This window comes from Chenopodium quinoa, unplaced genomic scaffold, assembly GCF_001683475.1.
Source record: "Chenopodium quinoa cultivar QQ74 unplaced genomic scaffold, ASM168347v1, whole genome shotgun sequence".
Lineage (NCBI taxonomy): Eukaryota > Viridiplantae > Streptophyta > Magnoliopsida > Caryophyllales > Amaranthaceae > Chenopodium > Chenopodium quinoa.
In genome coordinates, this window is record NW_018743252.1 from 7,795,760 (window position 1) to 7,814,560 (window position 18,801).

Below are 18,801 nucleotides of genomic sequence, written 5' to 3' on the forward strand. Positions count from 1 at the left end.
CGTGCTTGCATAGCAGCTCCTAGCTGCAGCACAGCAGCATCACATGCGTGCTGGCTGGCTGTGTGCTGGCTGGCTCCGCATGTGCTGCGGGCTGGCTGGCGATGTGGTGGCTAGCTTGTTGTGCATGCGTTGCGGGCTGGCTGGCTGGGCTACCTAGCCTTGGTACTAGGCGCCAGCTGGCAGCCTTGGAAGCCAAATGGCGGGATGATCACGGTTTTGGGTGGGGACCGGTTTCAAGGCCTTGCTTGATGAGCAAGGTTATGGTCCCCCCACCCCTTGAAATGGTCCTCACCTAATTCTTCCTCTCCCATTGCCACTTATAGCTTGTTCATTGATTTAGCATTTTAATTTGTTTTTTATTAAAATAAAATAGGGGAAAATGCAAATCTCCCACATTGATTGAGAATGGGAAATCAATGTTCATTTCTCTAAACCCAAGTTTTGGGGATTTAGGAGAACACTTGAGTGGAACTAAAAAGGCATCTCCGTAGTAAAGTGAGAAAACCTTAAGTTCGTAATACTCTAGTTTTTATTGGTCAAGTCCCGACTAACCTTCGGGACTAGGACTGTTCAGGTCGGGTCAAGGGTGCAAGCCGTAGGAGGTCGTCGCACTTGCGAGGCTCGGGCTTTGAAGTAAGAGCTCGTGAATCGAGCGAAGCACGCGTCAAGGGTAAGAATGTTTATTCTCTTTCTCTCTTTTATGTTGTTGATTATGTGATTAAATATTTCGTTGCTTCAATTAGTGAGCGGGTCTTGGGCGGGTTTCTCTTCCGCGTAGCGTTGGACGCTACAAATCCCAACAGTTTTATACCCTGGTTTTTTTTAATAAAAAAAATTAAAAGTATAAAACGCTGTCTCGGTCAGCGTTTCATAGTGTTTTTTTTTTAAAAAAATGAAACGCTGCCTCAGTCAGCGTTTCATGCGAGTATGACATGCGAGGTTCTTCTCTTTGTCAATTACCCTCAATTCTATTCCCTCACTCAATCTCTCTCTAACTTAAAGCAAGAACGTGTCCTGCAGGCCGCCACCCCCACCACCGTCTCCCTCCGACGACCACCCGCCGGCAGCCCCAACGACCTAGCCTCACATCACCCCGATTTTGGTACTTGCCCTCTCTCTCTTTGGTTTTTAAAATCTAGGGTTTGTTGTTGGTTTTTATTTTTTTGGAATTGTGATTAAAATCTTGATAATGTTGAATTGTTAGTGTTGATAATGTTGAATTGTGTTGATAATGTTGAATTGTTAGTGTTGATAGTTGTTGAAAATGTTGAATTGTTAGTTTAGATAATTGTTGATAATGTTGATAATTGTTGATAATGGTTGATAATTGTTAGTTTTTGAGTGATTGTGATAACCTACATTGTTGTTTATTAATGTTTATTTAGTGCTTCTAAGTTGTTGTAATTTGAAAAGTATGTACATTGTTGTTTAATTATGGCGATTTAGGGATGATTTAGTGCCTTTAAGTATAATGTGTTTTGGTTGTTATGTAGAATATGGCTGCACAAAATGTTGTGTTGTTATGCTGGTGGGGAGGTGAAATTTTGTTCGATGGACCTCGTGTCGAGTATAGTGGAGGAAATATGGAACCACTAACACTTGAACCGAACATGAGTTACAATGATATGATGAACGAGGTTCATAGTAGTATTGGTTCAAACCCAAGGAATGTTGAACTAAACATTAAAATGAGGTTTGAGACTGGCAATGGGGTTCAAGTATTACTTGTTTCTACGAATAAACATTTGAAAGTTTTAAGGAGCGTTGTTTCAATGAAGGGTGTTCCCACTAAGATATATGTAGAAATGGTGCCTATATGTACCCAACAAAGTACTCGGCCAGAACAACAAGCTACATATATTTTCGGTTACAACACAGAGTCCTTTCAAGTGCCCTCACACGACATTCCTTCGAATGAATATGGGATGGGATCTTTCAGTAGAATGCTGCACGACGATCAATTTTACATGCCGTTTAATTCTCATATACCTTCACCTGTACATGGGGGGCATATGTGACAATTTTCGGCCAACCTGGTCCTTCGACATCAAACACCGTCACACCTTCACTGATGCAATTACGTAGTTATTCACCTATGGCAGCGACAGTTGGAGTTCGTCATCGCCGGTGATCCAATGCAGGGCGTTATGGACCCTCACGATCCATACATGGTCTGGTACAAGCGGATTACATGGCGTTTCATCAACCCCAACTACACGCCACCATCCACACATTACCATCCAGCCTTTGACGTCATTAGCGGATGTGAGTTTATTTAATTTACTTATTTTCATCCATTTTTAAATTCCTATATCATACAACTGACTGATCGATGATTACTGCAGACGACGGATATGGTGGCAATGGTTGATGCACTATCAGGCGCCCTTGCAGATGGACCCACCAGAGCCCAGGTCAAGCAGGTGCGAGATATGGGGGTGGCTACCTTGCAGAGATATGGTCACGGCTATCTCGTCCACCCGCGGGACAGTCATGAAGGCCACTCCGTCCATTCACAAATCGAGGCCAACCAGAGTAGCGGTGGAGGTGATCCTACGTCACCCATAATTGCAGAGGATTACCTCATCCACAGTTCTGCGCCCACACAAACTCAGGAGGACTCGTCGTCCAGCCAGCATACTCCGCCACCGCCCCGAGACCCATTTACCACCATTACTCATTACAGGCGGCGTCGTGTTAGACAGAGGGACGACAGACGGGATGGAGAACCGTTACCTCAAATAAATGAGTCTTGATAGTATTATCTGATTTATTTGCTGTAATCGGATTTTCTAGTCTGTTGTATATAACACTTACCTTATTAATATAATAAATGTTTTTTGAATGAATCTGTATGTGGTTTGAAGTTGAATTTCCTTATTTGTCCGAATCGGACTTATGTCAGTCAAAATAGATCCTTCTATGCCGATATATATCAAACACAAGACATTTGTTTTCCATAATGAGAAACGGGGTAGAAGCGACGGCCCGTGGTGGTTAATATGGTGGTTGTAGCGCTGTTGAGGGTGTTTGGAGTGTTCTGAAGTGCTTAAGGGTGGGCGAAAGTCCCAGGATGTGGTGGTTGGTGGTGGTCGATGGTGGTGGTAAGGTTGGGGTTGGTGGTGGGGGTGGTTGTAGTGCTGTTGGGCCTTTTGAAGTACATAAGGGTGGTCGAAAGTGGCGGGAGATGGTGGTTGGTGGTGGTCGACGGTGGTGGGACGGTAGGGGTTGGTGGTGGTGTTGGAGGGTGGTGGCTGATTGAAGCCTGGGGGTGGTGTGTTGGGGGCTAAATTTGGAGTGGTAAGGCTACTGGCTGCTAGCTACTGCAGTCCAGCAGAAAAAACGTTGTCTGGGACAGCGTTTTATGTACAAAAAAAAAATTGTACATAAAACGTTGTCCCAGGCAGAGTTTTAATGTATTTGAATTTTTTTTTTAAAAAAAAAATCAGAAATTAAGAAAATCACAAACAAAAAATTAAAAAAAAAAGTCAACAAGTAAACACGCTGTCTTTATACTTTAAATTTTTTTAAAAAAAAACCCGAGTATATAACGCTGGTTCGAGATAGCGTTTTACCCCAAAAGCTTAATTTGGTAAGTAATTTAGCCACAAATCCACTTTGCAAAATACTTTGACAATAAAACTTAGTTTTGAAAAAAAATCCGAAGTTACCACTATAACCCTTGATGAACTTGTTTATCTTTATGATATAAATTGGGTCTTGCTCAACGAAATTTGTCCATAATAATATTCCTCCCATTTAATTTAACCGAACATGAAACTTTGGTTTCATTCAACTCCTTTACATAAATTGAAAAATTCCCAAATATTTAGGTTGGAGTGAAATTTTTACACGATTACTTTTTTCATGATATGTTAACTATCAGTATATTGAAAAATGAGGCTCCATTATTTTTAAAATTAGCCATAGGCATCTGAACACACATGCTAATATGAATCCCATCCATATCCGCGCATTTAATACTACGTATATATTCAATAGAAAAAAGAAAAAAAAAAGGCTTCCCCGATTTATCACCTTGATGAACATGAGTTGTTTATCAAATGGCAAACTTGTAAATAAAAGCAACAAAAAAACACGGTTCATGGTAAAACCGCTAATACCATTAGCGGTTCTACCAAGAATAGTGTTTTTTTTTTGCACTGTTCATCGTAGAACCTCTAACAGTGTTAGCGGTTCTACCATGAATAGTGCAAAAAAAAAACTGTTCATGGTAAAACCGCTAACACCATTAGCGGTTCTTCCATGAACAATGTTTTATTTTTGATATTTATTTACAAATTTGCCACCGTAATAAACAGTAAAACAACTCATGTTTATCAAGGTGATAAACTTGTATTTTTTCGAAAAAAAGGGTAAAATAATAATTTTATTTTTTTAAAAACAAAAGCACCCTGGAGGAAGAGTAGTTGCTACAGGCCCAACTAATTTGTGTTCGAAGCAGAAACTTCTTTCTCTTGGATTTTGGTTTTACAGCATCTTGTAGGGTCTTAATCTCACAAGGATTTGATATCTCATCAGTAGCTATTGCAGCCAATGCTATTGGATTCCTTTGCTCCAGTATCTCAGCGGGGTTGAAATTCGAGTCCAACAGCTTGCCTTCAACGATTTGTTCGTTCTCCTTTTTCTCCATTAGTTTACCTACAAAGAAACCAAATATGTAAGCAAGTCATTATGATGAATCATAAGTGCAGAGGGGCAGGGAGGAGTAAAGTCATAGGAGGCAGAACAGAATAATGAAGGGAAAACACTTAATGATGTAACAAAACAACCACTGAACTAGAGGGAGAACAAAGATTGATAGAAGCTCGAAAAAATAAGATTCAACCAAGTCATCAACCCATTCTGAATAAACTAGATAGCTTCCAGACTACATTAATACGAAGTATAGATAATTTGAACAGTTCCAACGTTTCACAATAGTTATGAACTACCTAAAGCCTGCAAAATGACTTTGGTGATGGGCAATAAGAGCAAAGGCGCAATGGACCTTTTTTTTTTTTTTTTTTTTTGGGCATTTCTCATCTTCAATATAACTTGTTCAAATAAGTGAAACAAAAATTCCAAAATATAACTTTAATGGTTAGTAGCTGAACAAGATGATTACCACAAGACACAAGAGAAGCTTTCAGATGTTTCGAATCCACGCCTCTGGAAAAGGGATCCCTATCGAAAAGCAACAAAAATTGGTAAATGCCACAAGCCTTTGATCAAGCTAATGAACTCAAGAACGGTACCACTGAAAAAAATCAAATACAATTCACATCTTCCTTGAACACTACTCACATACCAACAAGAAGGACCCTTCATGAGCCTCTTAGCTTCAGTAGTTGCATCTACCTCTTCTCTACATGAAGGTTCTTCAGTTTTCATAACATTGCTTTCACTAGCATAACGTTCTTGACATGCTGACTTCCGCATTTGCTGTAATACAGTGGTTTGTTCACAAATAGAATGGCTGTTGTCATTGATAGTACTTAAATTTGGTGTACTAATATTCAATAACGCCGCAGAAGATAGGCGCTTCACACTTTGCTGTTCTCGATCAGTGTTGAACAATTTGACCTAGTGTATTCATATCATATTCGAAGTTTAGACCACTAATATTCCCCCACCATATATATATTCAAGTCTGACTCTATATATATATATATAATGCACTTGAGAAGATAACAGACTCTACTTGAATCTGTATCTATTCAAGTCTCTTTAATGTAAAAAAATGAGCTACAAGCCTTACTGGTATAGAGCTTGTGTGAAATTTTGAATGTTAGCTATGCCAGTGAATTTTCTAAATAATGAATTACTTTACATACAAGGGTGGCCCAAAATCAATGAGAGGAGCGCTTTTTGATGTCATCTCTCCAGCTGAACAGCAAGTTCAACTCAAAAGTCAGAACAGAGAGCAAGTATCGTGAATAGAGTGGATTTAAGGGCCATTTACCATCAATTAAGAAAGGTCACCTAGGCTTATATGGGATAAGCCGTCAGATATCAGAGAATTGAGGTTTTGCATTAAAAAGAGGCTGGTGAAATGTCTGAATGTTGCAGCCAGCAGATCATTCCCCACGGGAAATTGTTACATGCTGGCAATAACAACCCAATACCTTATCATCTGGTTAGTGATGGTGCCTTAGATTCAGCTGTGGAGTCTCTGACAAGTGCTCCAATGGTATTAAATCTTTGACTCTTTCAGCAAAGCACAAAGCATCTAGAAATACTTATCTTACCAGTTAGGCAATACCAGTTGACAAGAGTGGTCTTAAGGTTTTCTGAGTGTCAGTCTCACACTCTCACACCAGTCAGATGCTAATGGTTCCATACAAGAGTGAGACAGTGAAAAAGACCAATATCATAGTAAGGGTACAAGGTAGTTGTCTATAAGAAAAATTCTTTGATGAAGCTCAAGTTTCCCATTTCAGGGACTTGGAAACTCAAACTCAGAAGTCAGAAAATGAAGGAATCAGGGGAAACCTCAACAAAAAATAAAAAAGAATACATAAATAACTAAAAATAAATAATAAAATATAATAAAATTAAATTCAAGTTTACTCTCTGAAGTCCCAAATTAAACCATTCACTTCATTTATGAGTTCAGCTACCTTTACCCAACTACAATAGTTGGGTAGCCATTATATTTCAGAGTTCAGCTACCTTTAATACTTTCTATTTGTCATTATTATTGGTCTCATTTCAAAGCAAAGATATTGGTTACTTGTTTCCGTATGTGTTTCCACTTCACATATTTCTAGCTTTATAAGTTTAGTATAATCATTTTTCTCATTCTGTTTTCATTGCAGTGCAGCATAGGTGTATGAACAAGACCGTTATGACTGTATCTAGCTCTAATTTCAGAGAGAGAGAGAGATTTTGAAAATTGAAAACATTGACTTACCGCATTTTCAATCTTGCTGGTCAAATCAGCAGCTTTCGCAGCAGCAATTCGCAAGCACTGCATAACAACACTTGGGGCGACACCAATTTCTCCAGCCTTTTGAATGGCACAGACATCTTCACTTGCATTAATTGTAGCTGTCAATTTTCCTTTCATAACGGCCTCTTCGTAATAAGTAGGATCTACCACCTGAATCATCACATCACATGCTGAATCCACCCAAATGACAATGCCAAACAGCACTAGGGTATTGTTTTGTATCTTCACCTCTTACCAAAATGTTTTCGGTCATAAATCCAAATGTCACAGCTATAGGAAGATGGTGAACTATCAATGGAAGTGGTTCCTGCACCTGCAAAGGAAACATCACATGGAAACAGTTAATCAAACGGATAGATCATCCCAACACATGTCTACAGAGCATACAGTGGTCACATATCATAAGAACAAGAGCAGAGACTGTTTCTCCGATGCACCTAAGGAGTAATAGAAAAGTTTAAGGCAGATAATAAATCATACTACATACACAAATCACGAATGACATAACTACCAGAACAAGATCACTATCAAGAAAGGCAGGAACCGAGTTCTTTATCAAGATAGTTTAACAACCTCGAAACAGAGGAATAGTGTAAAAGGAATATCAACAGTGGGCAGCACAAATATGTGAAGGAGAAAAAAGTGTGAAAATGCTCAGCAAAAGAACTGATTGGAAAACAAACCTTATGACCAATGGCATTAATGGATTAAGACCATTAAGTAGGCCAATTCAAAAAAATGATCTCATTATGTTGCTCTTGAAAAAAAGGTATTGGCATGATGACCTCATACTATTGCAAATTCCACAAGGAGGGGTTATTTTTTTTGGCCGTTTTCTCAAGTGACCCTTTGGTATGCATATATTCATAACATGTCCCAATAGCTCATTTGAAAATGGCTAACTCACCATTTAATAACTGATTTTTAACTTTAATCATTAAATTACAAACCTAACCATAGTTAACACCCCTCTTGACCAACTTAGACCATCACCCCAACCACCCATAAATCCCTCACCAACCCAACCTGACCACCCACAACCCCAACCCAGCGCACCAACAACCACCTTCCACCCACCAAAAGTGACCAGCTAACCACCAAATAAAACCACCCACCAACTGAAATATTTTGCTCGACCTCGAAAACCTCCACCCAACCCTTAAAGCCACCACCCATCTTTTGAAATCCCTATCCACCTACCGAAAACCACCACCCAGCTCTCCAAAAGGCAAAAACCACCATAAATCCCTAAAACTTCTAGAAACCGCCAAAACAACCATCTAACCGACCGAAAACCACATTCACCTTCACTCCCATCTTACTTTCTCTTTCCACACCTCTAAACACTAAATATAGTGAAGATAGGAAGGAGAAGATGTGGTGGCCAAGGTAGTTGGGTTGGATGTGCTAACATGTTCACCAGACGTAGTTACTAGGAGGGGTGGTGAGTCAGGTGGTAGTGTAGACCTGTAGGGATGGTGGGATTGGTGGGGCCAAGCATGGGAGTCAACATGGATGGTGGTGGTTGGCAAGCTGTTGACATAATAAATGCAGGGGTAAGCAAATTAACCATTTAAGTCCAGGTTAGCCATTTTAGCATTAAATGTGTCATTGGAACACGTAATAAGAAACTTCACGTTTAAAGGATGCTCCATCTACAGATCCTAATTAATTTAACTACCTAGCATTTTATACTTTTTAAAACCATAAACACAAACAAAAAAGTTACGTGAATATAGCCATAAATAACTTTATCATAGCAAGAGCTAAACTCATTAACATAATCATCTAGCCTATTGTTTACATTCTGATGGTTGCTATTAGATAGTAGGCACATGAAAGAAATATCAGCTAATGCATACTTTCACTTAGCTAAATACTTCATCAGCCACAATAAGTGTTGGTTGTGTTGCTGGTAGAAGTCAGCAACTTATGATAAACGATAACCAACTTTAAAACTAGAACTGAAAACCACTCACTGTCTAAGAGCTCACATTGGCTTTTTGGTTGTATAACTCTCAGCAAATTATTAACAGAGAAAAGTCAGTCATAACCTACCATCTGATCCTTACCCCAGCACCATACACATCCATGTAGTAGGATATCAATCTTGTTGTTGTTGTTGTTGTTGTTGTTGTTGTTGTTAGTAATCTTAGCATGTTAGTTTATTAAGATTAGGATGCTAGAATTTGAGTTACAGCAGGATGCTCAATTGTTTCTCATTCTCCAAGTAGTGTTTAGGCTAAGGGTACCAAGCCCCACCAACCGACCTGCAATATTTTGTATTATTTAAAGCAATCTAGAATGATTTAAATAAAGAATTTTGTTTACAGATGTTCTTCCACATCACCTCTCTATGAGTGCACCACACACATGCTTGCGTATAGTGAAGTGCACATTTAACATAGAAATTTAATCATGCAAGTCATAAATAAAGATAATGTTAGTTTAACTACTATAAAATACATATATTGAAGGGTGAGAAGGGTAGCATGTATACCAACAGTAACCAGACAAATTACACGTAGGGTAAAAGTCTATAACATTCATGAATTTCACATTGATTGATGGCACTCATAGACAAGGATTAAATCATAACTATGTCTTATTAAAAGGGTATGAACTATGAACACACCTCTGGTGGATGTACAACTACTTCCTGACCATCTTCTCCTCCAAGCGTACATACAGGCCGTCGAAATGTCATCAGAGATGCCAAAGCAGCAACATTTGCAGCATCGAGAAGATTTCTGTTTCCAGCAGGATAATTTGTAAATTGTAAAGATGTATCACATTAACTTACTGAGGTTCTTCAGATAAAAAACATTATAGCTTACCCTCCATTATCAAGAATGTGAAGATCAAGACGGACAGACCATACTAACTTGCCAGCTAGAACACAAAGTGATTCAGTATCAACTGCCCTGCTCTCCCTGCAGCATCGCTTTCACACTTTTACAAATCATAATCTCCAAATCCCTAAACATGGAAACACCCAAACAGAAAGAGAAGGAGAAATAGTAGATGGAATAAAAAAGATGTAATCTTTTTCAATATAATGATTACAAATAGCAACAGCATCACCAAAGAATTAAAAAAACAGGCAAGATGAAACCCAAAAAAAAAAAAAAAAAAAAAAAACACAGAATAATTCTGAAATGTTAAGTATAGCATCAGGCTGTCAGTGGACACTAAGGCCATCCAAAAGAGATCAGATTCTATAAGAGAATCCAGTATTTTGATTAAAGATTTTATAAAAAAACAATTGCGATAAGTTCTGGTCAGTGGTCAATTAGCAACATTTTCAGCATCACCAAATTTATGCAACCAGCAAAAAATAAAGGATATCATAAATATGCATTTGAATTTTACAAAGCAATTTTAGAGAAATTAGACCAGCAATACTATGTTACTGGACTCAGTTACACACAAGATATTACCAACCAACTCAGGCCCAATCCTTGAGGGACACATGTGAGCCTCAAAATGGTTTTCTTCTTATACATGAACCAAGATCCTCATTTCCAAAGCGTCTCAAACAAATGATTTATTTAAGATGTAGGCTGGTTCCAAATCTAGAATTTTACAAAGCATTTTATGACTAGCAATACTATGTTACTGGACTCAGACAAATTGGGGCGATCAACGTTAGCCACAAGATATTACCAATAACTCAGGCCCAATCATTGAGGGACACAAGTGAACCTCAAAATGGTTTCTTCTCATACATGACCCAAGAACATCATTTCCAAAGCACCTCAAACAAATGGTTTTTCTAAGATGTAGGATGCTTTCAAATCTCGAAAATTATAAAGCATTTTTAGACTAGCAATACTATGTGACTGGACTCAAACAAATTGCGGTGATCACCATTAGACACAAGATATTACCAACCAACTCATACCCAATCCTTGAGAGACACAAGTGAACCTTGAAATGGTTTTCTTCTCATACATGACCCCAGAACATGATTTCCAAAGCACCTCAAACAAATGATTTTTCTAAGATGTAGGATGGTTTCAAATCTCGAACGTAATAGCAATTGCAAATTCGCATAGCAATTGTGATAATGGTCACTGAAAAACTTTCATGGTTGATGTGGATGGTCTGCCACTGCCACTGCCACGGCCTATTATCACGGTCACGTTAAGCTCAATAACCTTTACAATGTGGCCATGATGCGGCCGAGCCATAATACCGCATCTGGAATACAAAAACCTTATAAATGAAAGCTGAAGGCCAAATAGGCAATTTGAAGAATCAAATCCTTTAGCAATTTGGGATAGATAAGTAGATAACAGAGATAAGCAACCAATTAGGAATCTTAATTGACTGGGTTAACACTGTCATATTTGAACACATTTTCTTTACAGCATTCAGGGTGTAAAATTACTAGATCGACCATCATAAAATTTTCCCAGGAGGGCACACTGTTAAATAATTAATTCAGAAAGAATCTATTCTAAGAAAAATAGGTTTCAGTTTCATGACAGAAGCAAACACTTAACAACAGATTCAATAAGGTGACACACGGCAATAATGTAAAAATTAAGATGTAAATATCAGTAGGGAAAAACCTCAGACCACGGTCTATTATGCGTCCCAACTCTATCGCTGACTCTCCAGGGCGACCAGCCTCAAATGACGGGTCAGCCATGGGTGAAAACTCTGTGTATATATTAAGTGATCCTTCATTTGGCCTGTCTCTATAAGGTTGAACTAGCTGAGCAGTGACAAAGCTCATGACATGAGTCTGGCCAAGCTGTACCTCAGTTGATCCGTCTTTCCTGCAATTTTATCACAATGATTGAATAATTATATTTCACATACCATATCAGCAAGCAATAACATAAATCCAATATTAAACCTGCGAAAGGATGGAGGCAGAGAGCACCTAGATGTACATCATTTTCTCTGACCATTCAAGAGTCTAGAAAGTTAAAACTTAAAAGACAGTTTATACATTAATTTCGCAGCAAACACCTCATGAATCAATCTTATATTCAAAACCATCATGTGGAACAAGCAGCTCCAATCCTAGATGCCATTCATTTAAATGGATGTTTTGAGATGTCTATGAGGATTTCCAGAAAAAAGCTTTCTTGAAATAATGGTCGATTCTTGAATGCATCCTAGAAGGTTTTAAATGACGCAAAGCAGAAAATCTCTTGTACTTGGGGTCATTTACAGACAATAAAAGCTATGAAGAACCCAAAAGGAGGCTACTTTTATTTACTATGCATAAATCAGCTCCAATCCAAGATATCACTTATTTATATGGATGTTTTTAGATTTTTATGAGGATTGCCCAAAAAACAGCTTTCTTGAAATAATGGTCAATTCTTGAATTCCCTGTTTCTCTCTCTCATCTTACCCCAACAACATTTACACATTTTCACTCATTCTCTTACTCTAACCACCACTTTCTTAAATTCACCCTAGGTTACTCACTTGTTGTCTAACATGGGTGTGTGACCAATTTGTGAGAAAATATTTCATTTTCTTGGTCCAAATCCTCAGTTATTTTACTTACCAGACCACAATTAAGTTTTTAAAGTGTGATTCATAGTCTTTAACTGTAAGTCTATGAACAACGTAAGATCCTAAACAACTTTCTTCCAAGCAAACCCCACAAGACTTTCTATTTGAAATTTAGAATGTTGTTTGTGTTTTACTTTACCTGATAATCTGATATGTTAATTGTGTGATTTACACTTCAAGTTTGCACAACCAAAAATAGTAAAAAAAAAAAATAAAAAAATAAAAAATAGTTTTACGCAATAGTCAAGGAATCTCTTAAAGAAGGCCAGCCAGAGAAAGAAATATTGCAAATCAAGCTTTATCATACAAGGAAAATCCCATACCCCCCCCCCCCCCCTTCCAACCTTTTCCCTAGAAGCACCAAAATGAAGCAAAGATAAGTTGCTTCATCAATCTAGACCCAAAGAAGAAGTCCTATCTCAGAAAGTATCATCACCCTTTCTAGACATTAAACCCCAAGAATCTAAGATTGCTAAATACACCAAAATAAATAATTAAGCATCCACCATTTATAACTCCCACAAGTAACATAACTGAAATTCTACATACTAGTAAACTAGTAGATATGTAATCATGTACTCCGTGACATGACAACAAAAATGATTCTCTTCTACTTAGTTTCAAAGTTACACAAGATTCATTTTGCATGTATTTACCACTTACCTGAATATAATTTTTATGTTTTAAGCACAATAAGACTCTGTTATTTTCAGAATTAGCTTTGTAATTAGAATCCTCATACAGCTTGAATTCTACTTACAGTTCTGCCATATTAGTCAGCTTTGTGGTCTAGTTACAGTAGGATTTTAATTAGTCACTTTTATCTTTTAGATCTAACTGTATAGATTCAAATCACAGTTTAGTAAGGATCCTAGATTTGATACAATATACAGGCATGCATATCATTCAATAAAACCGAAGTTTAGTTGGAATTATATTGAGCATAGCTTGTTGACAAAGAGAACTTCATAGATTTGTTGGTTTGCTTAATCTAAACAACATTTGATGTGATTTGTATATTTTTTATAATCTGATTAGGAAGATACCCTTTGACTTGTGAGATTGAGTAATAGAGGTCATCCCATACATTTTTTGCCATTAAAACACACATCCATGAACAAAATTTAATAAAATTTTCTGGAATTATTGTGAGTTATTTCACGTTAATTACACTGTGAATGATAATTACCACTAATCGTCAGTTAATTATCAATTCAGATATTTTATTAATTAAGTTTTCATCAATTCATCAAATCCTTATATTACAATTCAATAGTGTTTGTGTTAAGTACATCAGTTACTCACATCCTCATGGATCAACTCATGTGTTCCTACTAGCTTCATATACATACAATACTATATAGAAAATTCTTAGTTTATAACCTTTAGCTGTGTCCTCAAACCCATGTTTGACACTCGAATATGTATACGTACCTGACAGGCTAACACTAAGAGGAAGTCAATGTTAGTATAAAACATTAATCAACATTGATCAATTTCACAAACATGAACAAAGTAAAACCTTATACGTAAACCACAAATTCAATTACTGCATTTACTTTAACACAGACCTCCCCATGACTTATACCAATGTCGGACTAACATATTATAGAACCAATTCAAAAAGGACACCAACATAGCTGTACAAAACACTTACCTACCGAACTTAATTGTTAATTCGCGGTAGTCAAAAGGGCGCCTTCCATCAGTTCTAAGATCCGAAAGCAATGCAGTCTCTATAAACTTCTTCTCATTTATAGACATGTGCCAAGTATTAGCTAGTCTCTGTTCCATTTTTCAAACTGTAAAAACCTCAGTTAGAGATTGTTTAAAATCCACAAATTGCAATCTTCAAACTAAGATGACAAACAAACATTCAAACATTATTTCAACAACCCATTTATCACAGAACGTGAGCCAGGGCAGGAGGAGCAGCCGCCCCGAACCCGGAGAAAAGGTCCATTTTCACAGTTCCGTCCTAACATTAAACGGTTATATAAACAAATTCCTGCAACAAATTAAAATTTAAATTTTACTCCGTCCATAAATTGCGATTCATGTTAGCCGACCCCAATTCATTTTGGGACCAAGGCTTTGCTGTTGTTGTTGTACCAGAGTAAGTTCGATAAATCAAGTTACATTCTCCTGGCGTAAGTATATGAATAGAAAAATTTTAGCAACGAAATTTCTCGTAATAATTTTTCATAACTTTAGTAATTGTAACCAATACAACAATCTACCTAAGAAAAACCCTAAATTGAATATACTGACAATTAAATCAACGATTAGATTTGATATTTGATGATTAAAGAGGCAAAAACACTTCTAACCTTGGAAGCTGCTTTAATGGCGAGAAAAAGCTCATAAGCTGCTTTAACAATTTTGAGTACGCTTCAATGGAGGGGGGAAATGGGGTGATGGTAAGTAGTATAATAAAGGAGCGTTTGGTTTGCGGTCTTTAGGAAAGAGTAAGAGAATTAAAAAAAGTGATTTGTTTCCTTATTTGTTACTCCTTTCATATTTTAATAGTTGTTGTGGCCCTGGCGGCCGGTATTACGTAGAGATGGTAATATTAGGGCTTGTTTGTTTGACATAAAAAAATAAGGGAAGTGAGACTTTCTAAAGATTGGAACTTTGCAAGTTTTGTGTGTTATTTGGTTGATAAAAATTTGGTGAAATGGGAGAAGTGAAACTTCCTAGGAATTTTGAGTTCCCTTAAAATATAGGAATTTACTTACCTAATTCCCCCTAGATAAGTAGAAATTCCCATGGGAAGTTACTTCCCTCATTGTTAACCAAACAATTTTATGAAATTCCCATGAATTTAATTCCCATAAATTTGCAATTCATGGAAAGTTCTAATTCCCAAGTGAATCAAACAACACCTTAGATGGATATCTGCTAATCAGATCCATCTACTTAAGATAAATGGACGAAAACCCGAAATAAATGAATGAAAAGTGGGTGACGGATGGAGTGGATGATGGATCAAATCGGATGTGGATGATGATTTATTCACTCGCTAACCATCCATCCACCCGTTTAACATATATAAAGATTTTTAATCTAAGAATTTTAATTAAAAAAATATAAAATATATAATAAAAATAATTTAGTTGTTGCTTAATTTTTTTCAAAGAATATATAGTTAGTGCTTCCTTTTTATTTGAAAATTAATAATAATTTATGGTAAAAATAACCATAAATTAAATTTTATGTGATTTTTTTTTTCAAAAAATGTTCATCCATTAGTCCCCCGATCGATCCGTTTCATCCGCGAATGATGGATGGACGAATACGAATGATGGGTGAAGCGGGTGATGGATGGATGTGAATGAAGCGATTGGATGGATGTGAGTGAAACTCAGATTCGATCCATTGCCATCTCTAGTGCTGTTTTGGGGTTTTTTGGATGTCCTGCGGGAGAGTTACAATTCCAAGACTGGTCTCTGGACACCTGTACCTGCAAAACAGTGGAGACTCCGCTTGGGTGGAGTTCCGCCTCCAACGATCAAGTTAGAACGTGTTCGGAAGATGTGAAAGTGTAGAAAGTAAAGTCTCTCTCGGATTCCAAGAGAGTATCTGCAATTAATGATTGCTCAGTTTTTGTGTATTTGTCAATTGTCCGTTTCCGAGGGGAAACATCTCCCTTATCTAGGGTCTCGAAGTGCGTTCCTAGTACTAGGTTACAGTAACCTAGGACTGACTGGGCTTGCCTAGGAGTTTGGGCCTATTAGGCAACCTTAATTTCCTAGTTGGCAATCCGTCTGCCACGTGTCGGGCCCTGAGTGGTCCACTTTGGACTCTTCACGGAGTGACACGTGGCGGACTCTGGTTGGTCCACGTGGATGACACGTGGCAGATTCTGGTTGGTCCACGTGGATGACACGTGGCAGAGTTTTTATTGGTCCGCGTGGCGGGGTTAAATCCCCTAATCATTTGCCCCTCACAGGGGTAACGTGGCTTGCCACGTGGCGCTTGTGACAGGTGTCACACTCTGATTGGCCAACGATTTTTACCGTTTGTTTGTTGTTGTTTTTTTTTTTTCTTTTTTTTTAAAGTGTCCCTTGGAATTACCCCCCTATAAATAGGGGATGTCCAAATCATTTTTGGACATTACTTGAAATTTCAGACAGAGACTTAGACTTAGAACTTGTTATTCTCTGAGAAAGAACGACTGACGCTTACTACCTGCCCGCCTGCTCTTACAGCCGCCGAAGATTTTTCAAGCACCTTCAACTTCCCAGACTAAAAGGTAACCGCCTGTTATTCTTTCGCAATTTCTCTTTGTTTGTTTTCCTTTTTTGAAAACGGTATCCCAAAAGCACACGGCACGACCTAGGTTAGTGATCAGCCGGTCACCGGGGACGGCTAAATCTAGAACTAGGAGTGCCGACTGCCCCTTGTTGGACCACTCTTTGCGAACTTCTCCAAGTCCGACTGTCTATGTGTCTGTGCAAGACACCATGGCCAGAATTAAACAAACTACAAGAGTGACGAACTCAGACGGCTCCTCCTTTTATGCGCCTGTCAGTGAGCTATCTGACGTGCCGCCTGGCATCCCAAGTACTCCCAATGATTCCATTTTAGAAGAATCAGGGAAGGAAGCTCAAAATGACATTTCGGGCTCTCCTGAACAGGCCCAGCAGGTGGACGATAGGTCCGACTGCTTTGATAGCGAACCTGAAACAAGTATCTCAGGCAGGCTGTCTGACGCCTCTGAGGAATTGCACTCTCGGCTGGAAACAACGAGAGAATCCATTGCCGTGGAGAAGGGAGATGATTGGGTTGAGCCGTCTGCTGGCCGGCGAGATATGTATGCCGCCTATTACTGTCACGTTCCCGAAGGCAGGCGGAAGACCATGGCTGAAAAGATTGGTAGTTTTAGAGTCGACCATATTATGGGTTACGGTTACATCCTTTGCATGTCGGATGCCGAGGATACCGTAGTCTGGCCAGAGGGGACCAGCTTTGGGGACGAATGCTTTGGTTGTTACGAGGCGGCCGTTCAGGCTGGCCTTCAATTTCCCCTCCATCCGGCTGTAGAACGAATTCTGGATGGATATCAGCTGGGTGTCTAGCAACTTACCCCCAATTCTTGGTTCAACATTTTGGGGTATGTTGTCGGCTGTGAAATGATGAGTGTGGATCCCAGCTTTGAGGCATTCGCCCATATGCACTACCTCAGCAAAACCCCAAAAACAAGCGGTGCCGGCTGGTACACTTTGTCTAGCCACAAGGGCTACATGATGACCATAGGGAAGGAGAACAAATGGAAAGACTGGAGAAATAAATTTTATATAGTTTCCTGCCCTGACAAAGTGAAAAATAAGAAGTACATCAGGTGGAACCGTAATCCACCTTTCCTAACAGGCGCCACTGAAATGCCGTCTGTTCCCAGAAAGGCAAAAGAGGAGATCCTTGACCAGGGTCTCTTCAAAGTGGTCATTTAGGCGAAATAGGGGCGAGAGAGTTCATCCCCCAAAGCTACATTCCTCGTCATGACTGGTTGTTTGACAAGAACTACTTGGCCGCTTGCGATCTTAGTGTTGAGAGGTCGCTGAATGTGTTTACAGGTTTTGCAAGACTTAGTTATTTCTTATATCTTGCCTTACCATTTGAAATCTTTTTTGCAAACAAAGCAATGGAAAGACTCCCGACCTCAAAGAAATAGTCGCATACTACCGCTCCCTCTTGGGCAAGCGGTCAATTAAAGAGAAAGGTGAACTTCTGTTCAATTTGAATAAGCTTCAGTTTATTTTCTGTCACTTGCTTCTTACTTATTGCGGTTATTGTTGTAGGGCGAATCAGCAAAACCTTCCTCCTCCTCACAGTCGGATCCTAAAATTAGGAAACAGGAGGCTGGTGATGTGAGAACTCCTAGTAAACCCGGGAAACATGTGGCCAGTAGGCCAGGGAAGAGCCATCCTCCCAAATCTCTAGCCGTCCTTGGGGTCTGCCGGCACCAGAAGGAGAAGGGGGTGGCGGTTGAAGGTATAAAAAACTTTAATTCTTTACCTTACCCTTGTAGGGTCAAATTCCAACAACAGTCAACCAGTATGTCTAAAAGCAACCGGTCTATTGGTCGAATTTATACCAAGTATATACAGAGTATTGATTGTGCAGATGCCCCTCAAAGGCCAGATCTTCAACAGCTGGCCAAGACCATGCTGAGAGCCATCTCCCTTGAGGACAAGGAGGCGGTTAGAGAGGTCGGCACCCTTAACCTGGACGTCATCCTTGCTCTCCTGGCTGAGGTATACTTGTAATTTTTTACTTCTTGTTTACACAACCTTTGAGCCGCC

General features: G+C 38.8%; 1 protein-coding gene across 8 annotated transcripts; it reads right to left on the reverse strand.

Annotated features, from left to right (window-relative positions):
• Positions 1-4,375: 4,375 nt before the first annotated feature.
• Positions 4,376-14,994, reverse strand: LOC110735153 (exosome complex component RRP45B-like). Of its 8 annotated transcripts, none has more exons than XM_021915311.1 (10): positions 14,827-14,993; positions 14,154-14,298; positions 11,533-11,742; positions 9,793-9,888; positions 9,591-9,705; positions 7,191-7,268; positions 6,917-7,105; positions 5,312-5,586; positions 5,129-5,187; positions 4,376-4,662 (listed from the first exon to the last, which is right to left on the reverse strand). In XM_021915311.1, exons 2-10 carry the CDS (start codon positions 14,288-14,290, stop codon positions 4,391-4,393), a joined length of 1,431 nt encoding a protein of 476 aa, XP_021771003.1. In that variant the 5' UTR covers positions 14,291-14,298; positions 14,827-14,993; the 3' UTR covers positions 4,376-4,390. The 8 variants fall into 8 exon arrangements, with proteins under 8 accessions (XP_021771003.1, XP_021771007.1, XP_021771005.1 ...); XM_021915315.1 differs by lacking the exon at positions 14,827-14,993 and adding an exon at positions 13,880-13,944 and having other exon boundaries at positions 14,158-14,268; XM_021915313.1 differs by lacking the exon at positions 14,827-14,993 and adding an exon at positions 13,880-13,944 and having other exon boundaries at positions 14,154-14,255.
• Between the last annotated feature and the right edge of the window lie 3,807 nt (positions 14,995-18,801).

What these genes read in the sequence shown, in the direction of transcription:
- LOC110735153 (XM_021915311.1), bottom strand. Translation starts at nt 14,290, where the DNA reads ATGGAACAGAGACTAGCTAATACTTGGCACATGTCTATAAATGAGAAG. An exon ending in TTATGACCGAAAACATTTTG is followed by an intron (nt 7,106 to 7,190) that starts GTAAGAGGTGAA and finishes GTGATGATTCAG; the next exon opens with GTGGTAGATCCTACTTATTA. An exon ending in CCAGCAAGATTGAAAATGCG is followed by an intron (nt 5,587 to 6,916) that starts GTAAGTCAATGT and finishes TGAATACACTAG; the next exon opens with GTCAAATTGTTCAACACTGA.